The sequence below is a fragment of the Episyrphus balteatus genome, chromosome 1 (genome assembly GCF_945859705.1).
Source record: "Episyrphus balteatus chromosome 1, idEpiBalt1.1, whole genome shotgun sequence".
In the NCBI taxonomy this organism is placed as follows: domain Eukaryota; kingdom Metazoa; phylum Arthropoda; class Insecta; order Diptera; family Syrphidae; genus Episyrphus; species Episyrphus balteatus.
The window spans coordinates 45,679,702-45,691,815 of NC_079134.1; the positions used below are offsets into that span (position 1 = coordinate 45,679,702).

Here is a 12,114-nt window from a genome sequence, read left to right on the forward strand (position 1 = left end):
CGCAGCTTAGGTAACGAAATTCTTACCTGTGCTAGAATATATGGAGATTTTCAATCGTTTGTCACTCCCATTTATTTGTCTAGGCAAGTTTTTTGACTCTGGAGACTTAGACAAATTTTCGTTTTGTTTCAGCAGCGTACTAGGCTTAATGCTTTTTCCGAAAAATTAGAAAAATGTTAATTTCCAAACACTGTTTTTCTGTTTTCCGTACAAAGTATTTAAAATATTGAATACAAAAATCAGAGAATGTCCAAATACGGGACAATCACGGGACAAATTACAAAATACGGGACACTTATACGTCCCGGGTTTCTTAAATAAAAACCTGTGACAAGCTGTAGAAATACGGGACAGTCCCGGGTTAACCGGGACGGTTGGTCACCGTAGTGATATACCTCTTTGTAAGACCAATAGCTTTTCGTTTTATTTTGTTTTCAAATAAAGCTGTTTTAAGGAATAGTTTAGATTTCGAACTATCTATGAAATAAAAAAAAAATTATGTAAATAAGTATGTACTAATTTTATTTTCAATATTTAATGTCCTTACTAGTGAAAAACTTAAACTAGACGAAATTTAAAATAGGCTTTTATCACGCACTAAAAACTATAAAATAATTTAATTGACTTATAGGAAATGGTTGGATGAAAAACCGTAGAGCGCATTTTTGTTGCGTGTTCTTTTAGTTAGTTAGTTAGTTAGTTAGTTAGTTAGTTAGTTAGTTAGTTAGTTAGTTAGTTAGTTAGTTAGTTAGTTAGTTAGTTAGTTAGTTAGTTAGTTAGTTAGTTAGTTAGTTAGTTAGTTAGTTAGTTAGTTAGTTAGTTAGTTAGTTAGTTAGTTAGTTAGTTAGTTAGTTAGTTAGTTAGTTAGTTAGTTAGTTAGTTAGTTAGTTAGTTAGTTAGTTAGTTAGTTAGTTAGTTAGTTAGTTAGTTAGTTAGTTAGTTAGTTAGTTAGTTAGTTAGTTAGTTAGTTAGTTAGTTAGTTAGTTAGTTAGTTAGTTAGTTAGTTAGTTAGTTAGTTAGTTAGTTAGTTAGTTAGTTAGTTAGTTAGTTAGTTAGTTAGTTAGTTAGTTAGTTAGTTAGTTAGTTAGTTAGTTAGTTAGTTAGTTAGTTAGTTAGTTAGTTAGTTAGTTAGTTAGTTAGTTAGTTAGTTAGTTAGTTAGTTAGTTAGTTAGTTAGTTAGTTAGTTAGTTAGTTAGTTAGTTAGTTAGTTAGTTAGTTAGTTAGTTAGTTAGTCAGTTAGTTAGTTAGTTAGTTAGTTAGTTAGTTAGTTAGTTAGTTAGTTAGTTAGTTAGTTAGTTAGTTAGTTAGTTACAACCAAAGCTAATAAAAGCGTATAAAAAAGGTTTCGTTCACCTTTTATTTTACGAGCCTGGATTTGGTGGATATTTAATTTACTAAACATTAACCCTTCTTATATTATTTTTATAAAGTGACAAAGTATTTGATTAACCATGAATTCGTTTTTTTTTTTTTTTTTCATTGATAAGTCTGTAAACCTGTGAACTTTTCTTTTTATACCTGATGCCTATCAAATTTGAAAAAAAAAATCGCAATATTTGATTTTGACGTAAAACTCAATTTTGTTTGAAACGAAACTAATACGGGCCCTAAAGAGCAAGTTAAATCCAGAGGTGTCGTAAATACTAAAATTTGTATGTGCATAAACGTAAAGGCCCAGTCCTGACGTGTTGCTATACGCAACTTTTAACGCAACCGACATTTTTATCTAATTACTTCAACAGAAAAAATCTTATAGTAACAAAGAAGCGGGCAAATAAATTTTTATAGTTTAACCGTAATATATGATTCAAATTTAAGAATCTGAATTTTTAAAAGAACGAAAGGGAAAACCCCAACAAAAGCGGTGTGGAGTTGTTAAGGTAAAAAATTCCCGATGTAAACAATCATTAAATTATAAATATGTATAGGTAATACCTATACTCATAATCTTCAAAGCAACAACCTGAGTAGGCTAGATCATTTCATCTGAACGTTTTAAGGTGGAATAACATTAGCATCAAAAGTCGGCAGCAGTTTGAGATTATACTTAGCATCGATCGGATCACCATCACAGAATTATTAAAGATCGTCAGGTAAATATGCATTTAGTTTTGCTAGATTACGCAATATCGTAATTGATTGAATAATTAAATTAACTTAACTAATAATTTTGTGCTTCAAGGTTAATGGTCGGCATTTGAAGTTTGAATACCTTTATTAGAGATTTGCTTGTGAATAATTTAAATCAATTTCTATAAATAAAAGAAAACAAAGATTCGTATTTTTAGTATGAGTTGTTATTGTTTCGGAGTTAGTGTTATTGCATTGTGTTATGATGAATGAATTAAACATTATCTGGTTTAAATTATCAAGAAATATTGAGTAATTTTTTCGTTTCATTTACTTTGAAGTTTAATACAGGTAAAATAGTACAAAAAAATCTGAAAAAAAAAAAAAACAAAAAAAAATTGTTACCCCAATGAAACTTGGTTTGCTTTTTGAATAAAAACCAAGTATCAAAAGAGTCTGGAAAACTATCTACTAACAAAACTGTAAAAAAATTGTTCGTTGAATATATTCATATGACACATGCTTTAAGGTTAGTTTTTGATGCTGAATCAAATGACAAAAAAATAAAGCCAATACGATTTTCTAAGAAAAAGTTATTGCCGATTAAACGCAAGGGTGCTTATTTTTACTTGTGATATAGGTAGGTACTATAATTATGCATTCCATTCCATTTTCCATGACATTACGATGATAGAGAATGCCAAAAAAGTAGGTCCCGGAAGTCCGTCTGTCTGTCTGTCTGTCTGTATACGAAGCTACAGCCTAAACCGATGGGCCGACTAATGTCACACTTGGTAGGTGGCGTTATTTGGCGACTCTGCAGAGGGATTTTTGAAAGTAATTTTTTTTTAATTTATGTTTTTTTTTGGGCCAATAATAACAGTAGGTACTTGTTATATACCGATTTTAGTAAAGTTGAAATTTCTCGAACACTGCTCCAACGATTTTGTTTAAAAATTTCAAATATACATATGTTTAAAGATAAGGTCTATCATTAATAAAAAAAAAATTTTTTCAAAATCATTTTTTTTTTTTAATCCGATTTTATCTGAAACTACTAATTCGGTTTCAACTACTTTTTTTGTAAAAAGGCATTTATATAATTTTAATATAAGCCAAAAATTAAATTATTAAAAATTAATTTTTTGACTAAAAAAATAAATTAATTTTTTTTTTTTTTAACCGGACATTGAATTTTTTTTAAATTTTGGTTTTAGATGTTTCATCCAAATTTTATTTATTTATTTTTTTTTTTTCAAAAAATGATTTATAGAAATTTAGTTTTTAAAACACTAGTGATTTTGAAAAATTATTTTTTTTTAAATGCTTCTTAATAAAATAAATGAAAATGCATACTTGTTTTAGAGGGCAATTTCATTTCAGATGTTTTTTTTTTTTTTTAATTTCAAAAACGAATTTTGAGTTCTTTTTTTCAAATATTTTTTTAAAATTTTTTTAGCAACTTGAACCCTAAGAGCAAGTTCGTTTGACGCAGTCGTGCATTTTATTTGACTTGACCAGTAAAATATAAGCGAAACCTATGTCAAAAACTTGATACGCTGATGCAATTTGGGATGAAGGTTTAAGATAAAGCAAAGAGAAAGAATCCATAAGGTTCTTAAAAATATTTTTGGCGAAAGGGTGTTTTATTGAGAGGTTGAGTTTTTTTTAAAAAAAAAGTACCTATATTAAAATAGTTGACATACATTTTGTTAAGTTTTTAAACTTGGTGAAAACGTTTCTTTTGTTATGAAAACTTAGAATCTACAAAATTATCTTGGTTGAAAGGGTGTTTTTTTTTTTAAGAAATGATGAAATTCAGAATAAGTACCACAAATACTAGGACACAAATGAAAATTGTAAAAAAATATTTAATATAATTACATATAAAGGAAACCATGGATCTTAGCAATCTATAAAAATATATTATGTGTTTTTTTTATGGGAAATAAGGAAAATCCTCCATAAGTCCGATAAAATAAGGTACCCTTATGAAATTTATTAAAAATGTTATCTTTGCCATGTGAACAGGGCCGTAGCCAGAGTTGAATTTAACGTAGGGAATCGGTTGTTAAAGGCAGTATTAAAATTTGTCTGGTCAAAAAAAATTCAAAAACAGTCCAAAAAAGGGTCTCGAAAAAATATGGGATCCCAACATAAAATAAAAAAAAAAAACAAATGAGTAAATAACAACACCAAAACATTATGTTCATTACATTTATTATTGGTATTCAATAAAGTGACGGTATTCAATTTGGATGCAGTTCTTTAAATTGCATCAGGGCACAAACAAGTCTCTTTTGTACTGATGTGAGTTTTAAACAAACTTTTTCGAATAAGTACTTTGAGGAAAGGCAAACATATTGACAAAAAAACTTGTACAAGTTTTCGAACATAAGTTCAACCAATTTATTTTTAAAGACCCAAATATAATGCAAAAATTCTTCAACAACCTCAATTTCTAAGCTATTGGAAAAGCATGGCCTGCAGGTCTAGCATCAAACATTACTAAATTCTAAAAATAAGAAACTAGATCTATTTCATTAAACTATTCCTTTTTACTTGCTCTATCTATAGGGCAAGTATTGGTTTCGTGTAGAAAAAAAAAATCGAGGTTTTAATCAAAACCAACATTACGATTATGGAGAAGATCAAAAAAGTGGTTTTCGTCATGCCGTCCGTCGGTCTGTGCGTCTGTGCGTCTGTACGTCCATCTGTACATCGAGCTAGGGCCTAAACGGATGGATGGATTTGCTTGAAACTTGGTACAGATGATTTTTACATAATTCCCTAGACCCGTTTTTTTTATTTTTTTAATATCTCCATTTTAACGCATATCTCCCATATAACGTTTTCGAGGTATTGCAAATTTTTCGAAAACGGCTCTAACGATTTCGATTAAATTTGGTGTGCGCAATACTCTTATTGATTCTAACAAAACTGCGTTTTTAGTTTTTCTCAAAAAATTCGGAGAACGGAAATATGGCGTTGCCGTTTTTCAAAAATTAACTTTTTTTTTAAGTTCATATATTTCATCAAAACATGAGTTAATTTTATTCAAAATTTACAGACATAATTTTGAAGTGTCAAAAATTAAAAAAAAAATTAAAAAAGTTTAAAAAAAATTTTTTTTTTTAAGTTTTTGAAAAAAAAAATTTAATTTTAATTTTTTTGATTTTTTTTCTCGACTAAACAAAATCTTAAATTTCCAATCTTAAATTTCCAAGGTCCGAAACGGGAGTTCCACAGGGCTGTATTTTGAGTCCGTTAATTTTTTCTCTGTTTATTAACGATGTTGAGGATCATTTACCTGGTGGCGTTGTTTTTGGTGATCTTTTTATTAAAGTGCTGCTTTATGCGGATGATCTCGTGATTTTGACGGATAACCCTGTGACACTTCAACTTCAAATTAATAAGTTGAAACAATATTGTGATCTGTGGGACTTAAAGATCAATACTTCGAAGTCTAAAATTATGATTTTTCGTCCCCAGAACCGTGGTGCAGGGAACGATCGCACTTGGAATCTCAATGGTTCTATCATAGAAGTAGTTCAAGATTTCAAATATTTAGGCTTCACCATTTCACACAATTTGAATTTTCGAGTTCACATAAAAGACAAATTGTCCGCAGCTAAAACAGCTATCAACTGCATGTGGTCAAACTTTTTCAAAAACAAAAGTATTGATCCGGCCTCAAAATTTAAAGTGTTCGATGCAACCATTAAGAGCTGTTTTTGTTACGGTAATGAAGTTTACGGGTACAAAGAAACAGAAGAGATGGAAACGATTCAGAGATATTTTTTCAAACGTATCTTTAGACTCCCACCGAATACACCGAATTATGCCATTCACATTGAATCTGGGCTACCTCCAATTTTCATAAGGAATCTTAAAGCAAATGCAGACTATATGATCAAAGTCATGCAAAGATCAAACAATAATTTGCAGAAAAGGATTCTTCAAGTGGCGTTACACTGTAGGTATTCCCCCTTCAAAGATTGGTATGAGTTGGCTTCGGAACACAATTTAACATTGGCTTTGGATCTGGACGGCTTAGATTCGTGGAGAACTTCCCTTTACGACTGTATTTCTGCGGTAGATGATCAAATGTTTCAGTCATTTCTCGATCGAGCGAGGGTGTCGGTATCAAGGTCAATATACAGTAAACTTAATCTTTGTTTAGGTTCATCAAATTACTTTCGAAACGAGTTCACTGTTAACGAGATGAGTTTGATATTCAAGCTGCGCACGGAAATGCTAGAACTAAACTACAGACCTCACAGAAATGATATTTACCCCAATTGCACATTATGTAATCTAAATGAAGCCGAAACCGTTTTTCATCTAATAGCATCGTGTCCTATTTTACAGGAAATACGACGTGTTTATTTTAATAAGAGTTTCCTTTCATTAGAAGATTGCCTTGCGGTTCTTAATGGAGAGTGTTGTTGGAAATTGCTTATCCGGTTTTCTTCAGAAGCGTTTTCATATAGAAATACATACGTTAACCTAACCAATCTAATATAATTTTGTTTTAGCTAAACTAAAAGCCCGATTTACACAGGATGTTGCAAGTCTTATATTCTTTTTTTTTTATATTTAAGGTTGTATTTTGTATAAATATTTAACATTAAACATCAATTTTTAATCTTGATATTTCAAAGAATTAAGTTCACAATCTGTGATAAATATGTAGTTACCATTAATTTTGTTTTAGCTAAACTAAAAGCCCGGATTTATTCCATTATAATAACACTTTTCAACAAAAAATGTATTTAAAGTTTTAATGTCATTATTAAATTATATTTTTGTTTTAGCTAAACTAAAAGCCCGGATTTATTAAAAAAAAAAAAAAAAAAAAAAAATATTGAAATATTGTTTAACAACCATTTTTTATTTTTTCTTTAATTTGAATTTTAAAATTCATGAATTGTAGCATATCATTCTGGCATGTCTTTATTTTCATTTATTTTTATCTAATTATAAATATTAATTAATTTGTACTTCTTTTTTTTTAAATTTGCTTTATAAAAATAATAATTCTCTCTCAAATTGAAATAACTTTGAAATAACCGGCAGACGGCTTATAAGCCATGCTTGTATATCTTTTATTTAATTATAAGTTTGTATCTTTTCTTTGAAAAAATAAAGATTAATAATAATAATAATAATAATAATAATAAATTTCCAATAGCTATTTAAGATAACGATACTTTGAACTGCAAGAGCAAGTACGTGCGACCCCAGTCGTGCATTTTATTTTATAATAATATTATCAAAAATTGCAGTGTTTTAAATATTTCTGTCTAACTTTTCATCTTTTAAAATCTTTTTGAGAACAAAAAATGTTGCTTTAAATAACAAAAGGGGCCAATTTCGGGGGCTATCGCTCAAAACTTTACGTATTGTTTTGAAAGACGATTTTTTGCTAAAAATCAACTTAATTTTAAAAACTTAAAAATACTCGCATTACTCTACTACCTCATTGCATCATATTATATTTTTTAAATTAGGTCATTTTTGACGATAAGGCATTTTTTAAGGTAAGGCACTTTTAAAGTTAAGGCATTTTCATCCTACCTTGAAAAACGCCCCAAAAGTAACCCATCTTCAAAAAAGCCTTACCTTCAAAAATGCTCTGCCTTAAAAAAATTCCCTACCTTCAATGAATTTGATCATGGATTTTCGTTGGCGCTATTTAAAAAAAAAACTTATTTCAAAAGTGCTATACCTTCTAAATAAAATTTTTATCAAATTGGCAATTTTTCAAATTAGATCCTTTTTGAAGGTAGGGCATTTTTATTTTAAGGTAGGGCATTGCCCCTCAATGCCCCCACACCCCTGCCTACGGCCCGGCATGGGAATTACGAATAAATCAAGTCTATACATTTTTTTCATGTGAAAGGGTATTTTTTTTAGGTGTAGATAGAGAAAATGTGGGTTAATTAGAAAAACTAATTCAGCAATAATGTTACTTTTGAAATTGGAAACAAGAATCGTGTCTATAAGAATATTAAGGTTAAAGGTGTATTTTTGAGTGAAAATAAAATAATTTTATTATTTTTATTTTATATTCAATTATTGATGGACTACCCTAATGAAATTTCAAAAAAAAACGTTTCATTTGAGATAGAAGGCAAGAATAAAGAGTTTTCATAAAAAAAATTTGGGTGAAAGGGTGTTTTTTTTCTCGACAACAGTAAAATCTGTAATACGGTCCCTGCCTACTTACATAGGTAAACACTTTTATAACTGAATTCAGAACTATGTTTTTTTTGTTCCAGGTAATCAAAACTGAACTCATGGCTGTCAAATTTGTCTTTGTTCTAACAGTTTTTCTCCTAAAAAACTATATAAATGCCCAAGAAGAAGAAGATGATTTGATGGCTATTATCAAGTCGACTTTTAAAATTGGACCAGACAAAGACCCATTGGATTTCTTAGTGCCAACTTCTGCTCCAGTTATTGATAGTGAAATAAAATCTTCTGGTCAATCGTGTGGCTTGGGAAAACAATGTGTCCGAGAGTATCTCTGTTCGAATGGCAACGTAAAAAAGTTTGGCGATGTAAAACTCTTTAATCTTCGCCTCGGCGAAGATGCAGAAAATGAATGTCCATTCTTGTATAAGTGCTGCTCAGTTGAAGACACTGTATGTTCATCTATATTTAACTAATTATTATGATTCGATTGTATACATTTTTCTTCATTTATTTTACAGGTTAGTGAACCTATTATTCGACCAACAAAAATTGCATCTGGTTGTGGTCGTAGAAATACAGATGGCGTTGGTTTTGCTATCGAAGGAGCTATGCATAATGAAGCCGAGTTTGGAGAGTTTCCATGGATGTTGGCTATTTTAAGAGGCAGAAATAACAAGGATGATAGGCGTGAAATATATCAATGTGGTGGATCTTTGATTCATCCGCAAGTAGCTTTGACCACCGCTCATTGTGTTTACGGCCACGAGCCATCAGCATTTGTAGTTCGAGCTGGTGAATGGGAAACTAACTCTAAAGCCGAACCGTTTCCTGACGTAAACCTAAACGTTCAGGAGATTGTTATTCATCCCAATTACAACATCGACAATTTACACAACGATATTGCTTTGCTTTTTCTAGTTTCACCATTTGAACTTGCTGCACACATCAATACTGTGTGTCTGCCACCAGCTGGTTTTATGTTTGATTTTGAAAAATGTTTTGCCACCGGTTGGGGCAAGGATAAATTCGAGAATGGAAAGTATCAGAATATTTTGAAAAAAATTGATTTACCAGTTGTTCCGAGCTTTGTGTGCCAAGATAATTTGAGAAAAACTCGCTTGGGGATGTTTTTTGAGCTGGATAAGAGCTTTTTATGTGCTGGGGGTGAGAGTGGCAAGGACACATGCGAAGGTGATGGTGGTTCACCATTATCATGTCCAATAAAAAACAGTGATGATCGGTTTTATCAGGCTGGTATTGTTGCTTGGGGAATTGGTTGTGGCAAAGAAAATGTTCCTGGAGTTTATGTGAATGTGTCAAATTTTCGTGAATGGATTGATCAAGAACTTGCTGTGAAACATTTGGCTGTAGGGAATACGAAAGACGAGTTTAATGTACGTAGTGGGTAGACAAAACGAATAAAAACACTCATGCAGCTTTTTGAAAATAAATATTTTTTTACCTCCTGATATACAACCTATCGGTCGTTTTTTTTTTTAATTCTCGTGTTTATAAGATCTCTTAACTCAAAACCTGTGTAAAAGAAAGTCATGTAATAAATTGAAAACGAGTTACCATAATGAGAAAGGCAACAAAGTTGCAGTACATGTTGAAATGTGCTCAAGGCCAGGTTGTCCTGGGACAAAATTATGTCGGATGAAATCGAAAAATTAATGAGATGGTAAACATTTGGAACAGGATTTAACGATAATTTTAATTTATTTTTTAAAACAAAATTAAACAAAATAAAACATAAAATTTGCTTTTATATTGCAAAAACACCGTTTTAAAAGGTATTGACCTCCAAACGAAAAATTGCATTTGATTTCTAAAATAAGTAAAATTTTTTAGAAATAAATTTTGCAAAATCGTTGAAGCCGTTAAAAATAAAAATAAATATTTTTTATACATATAAAAATTTTCAAAAATTTTTCAAAACAAAATGTTAAATCTTATGTACATTAGACTGGGCCAAAAAAATAAAATATTTTTTTTTTGAAAGTAACTTCGAAAATCATGTTCAGGATGACGAAAAAAAAATTTGGTGAAAATTTGAGCCGTTAAAAAAAATTTTAAGAGGTCTATCATCGGTGTTTTTTATTTTTATACATGATATGATGTTTTACAACAGAACTGCTAGACGATCAAAGTAAAAAAAATTTCTGTTCATTTTTTCTTATATAAAATTAAATTTCCTACAAAAAAGATCTAATTGAAAATTTTCGTCAGACGAGCCGTATTCGAGTAATTAAGCTTTTTAAATCGAAGTGTTTTTTCAATTTGCCTGTTTCACTTTGGAATTTTGTGATGAGCAAATAAGTGAATAGAAAAATAAAACCTTGACAGATTCTTATAGGAAATTTAATTCTCTACAAAAAAGGTCTTGAAGTAATTTGCCCTAAATTGAGTTTTGAAGAAGTTATTCACGATTTAAATCGAGAAAAAAATTAAAAAATCAATTTTCAATTTCAAAATTTTCTAATTCACTGAAAATTCAATATTTTCAAATTAGCAAGATGTTTTCTTGTAGGGAATTAAACGTTCTATAAAAAATTCCTTGGCAGCAAATTAATTGCTTTAACCGTTTAGAAGATAATCGTATTCAAATCGCAAATGCATACTTGTCATAAGAAAACTATTGAAATCAGTGGGCATTGGTTTTGATACGAATATCTTCTTAACGGTTAAAGCAATTAATTTGCTGCCAAGGAACTTTTTATAGAACGTTTAATTCCCTACAAGAAAACATCTTGTTAATTTGAAAATATTGAATTTTCAGTGAATTAGAAAATTTTGAAATTGAAAATTGATTTTTTAATTTTTTTCTGATTTAAATCGTGAATAACTTCCTCAGAACTCAATTTAGGGAAAATTACTATAAGACATTATTTGTAGAGAATTAAATTTCCTATATGAATCTGTCGTGGTTTTATTTTTCTATTCACTTATTTGCTCATCACAAAATTCCAAATTAATCAGTCTAATTGAAAAAACACTTCGATTTAAAAAGCTTAATTACTCGAATACGGTTCGTCTGACGAAAATTTTCAATTAGATCTTTTTTGTAGGAAATTTAATTTTATATAAGAAAAAATGAACAGAAATTTTTTTTACTTTGATCGTCTAGCAGTTCTGTTGTAAAACATCATATCATGTATAAAAATAAAAAACACCGATGATAGACCTCTTAAAATTTTTTTTAACGGCTCAAATTTTCACCAAATTTTTTTTTCATCATCCTGAACATGATTTTCGAAGTTACTTTCAAAAAAAAAAATATTTTATTTTTTTGGCCCAGTCTAATGTACATATATCAAAAGAAAATTTCGCACACTATTCAAAACAAATCTAAAAATATTTTTTTTTTAATTTTGTTTCTGATTTTTCATATATTAAAATTATGTAAATGATTTTGTATAAAAAAAATTTGATGAAATTGATTTGTATTTTGGCAGAAAATCAGATTTTAGAAAAACTGTTGTATGGCAGGTACAGAGTTGTAAAAATATCAATTAAAAAAAAAACAAATATTGATTGCAACTGAAAAAAGTTTGCATTATAAAAAATTCGAAAAATAGTATAAATAAAAATATATAATGCACACATTTTGCATTGATTTTTTTTTTCAATGCAGACATTTTTGTACCTATGTGCAATAAAGATTTTTTAATGCAATATTTTTATTTGAAACAAATATTTTTTTTAATGCAAATATTTTTTAGTTCCAATAAATATTTTATTTTTATGCAAAAATTTTGTATTTGCAACAATTATTTATTTTCTTTTGTTTATTTTGAAATTTTACAAACTTCGGCAAACTTTAATAAAATGGTAGACCTTGCC

The 12,114-nt window shown here is 29.2% G+C and overlaps 1 protein-coding gene across 1 annotated transcript; it reads left to right on the forward strand.

Moving 5' to 3' along the window:
* Positions 1-1,986: 1,986 nt before the first annotated feature.
* LOC129920223 (phenoloxidase-activating factor 2-like) lies at positions 1,987-9,751 on the forward strand. The gene is made up of 3 exons (XM_056001478.1): positions 1,987-2,093; positions 8,355-8,720; positions 8,790-9,751. The coding sequence occupies exons 2-3, from the start codon at positions 8,373-8,375 to the stop codon at positions 9,678-9,680; spliced, it is 1,239 nt and encodes a 412-aa protein (XP_055857453.1). The 5' UTR covers positions 1,987-2,093; positions 8,355-8,372; the 3' UTR covers positions 9,681-9,751.
* Positions 9,752-12,114: the final 2,363 nt, after the last annotated feature.

Excerpts from the sequence above, each read along its gene's own strand:
- LOC129920223 (XM_056001478.1), top strand. The coding sequence starts at position 8,373 with ATGGCTGTCAAATTTGTCTTTGTTCTAACAGTTTTTCTCCTAAAAAAC. Across the intron at positions 8,721-8,789 it reads GCTGCTCAGTTGAAGACACT|GTTAGTGAACCTATTATTCG; the intron begins GTATGTTCATCT and ends TTTATTTTACAG.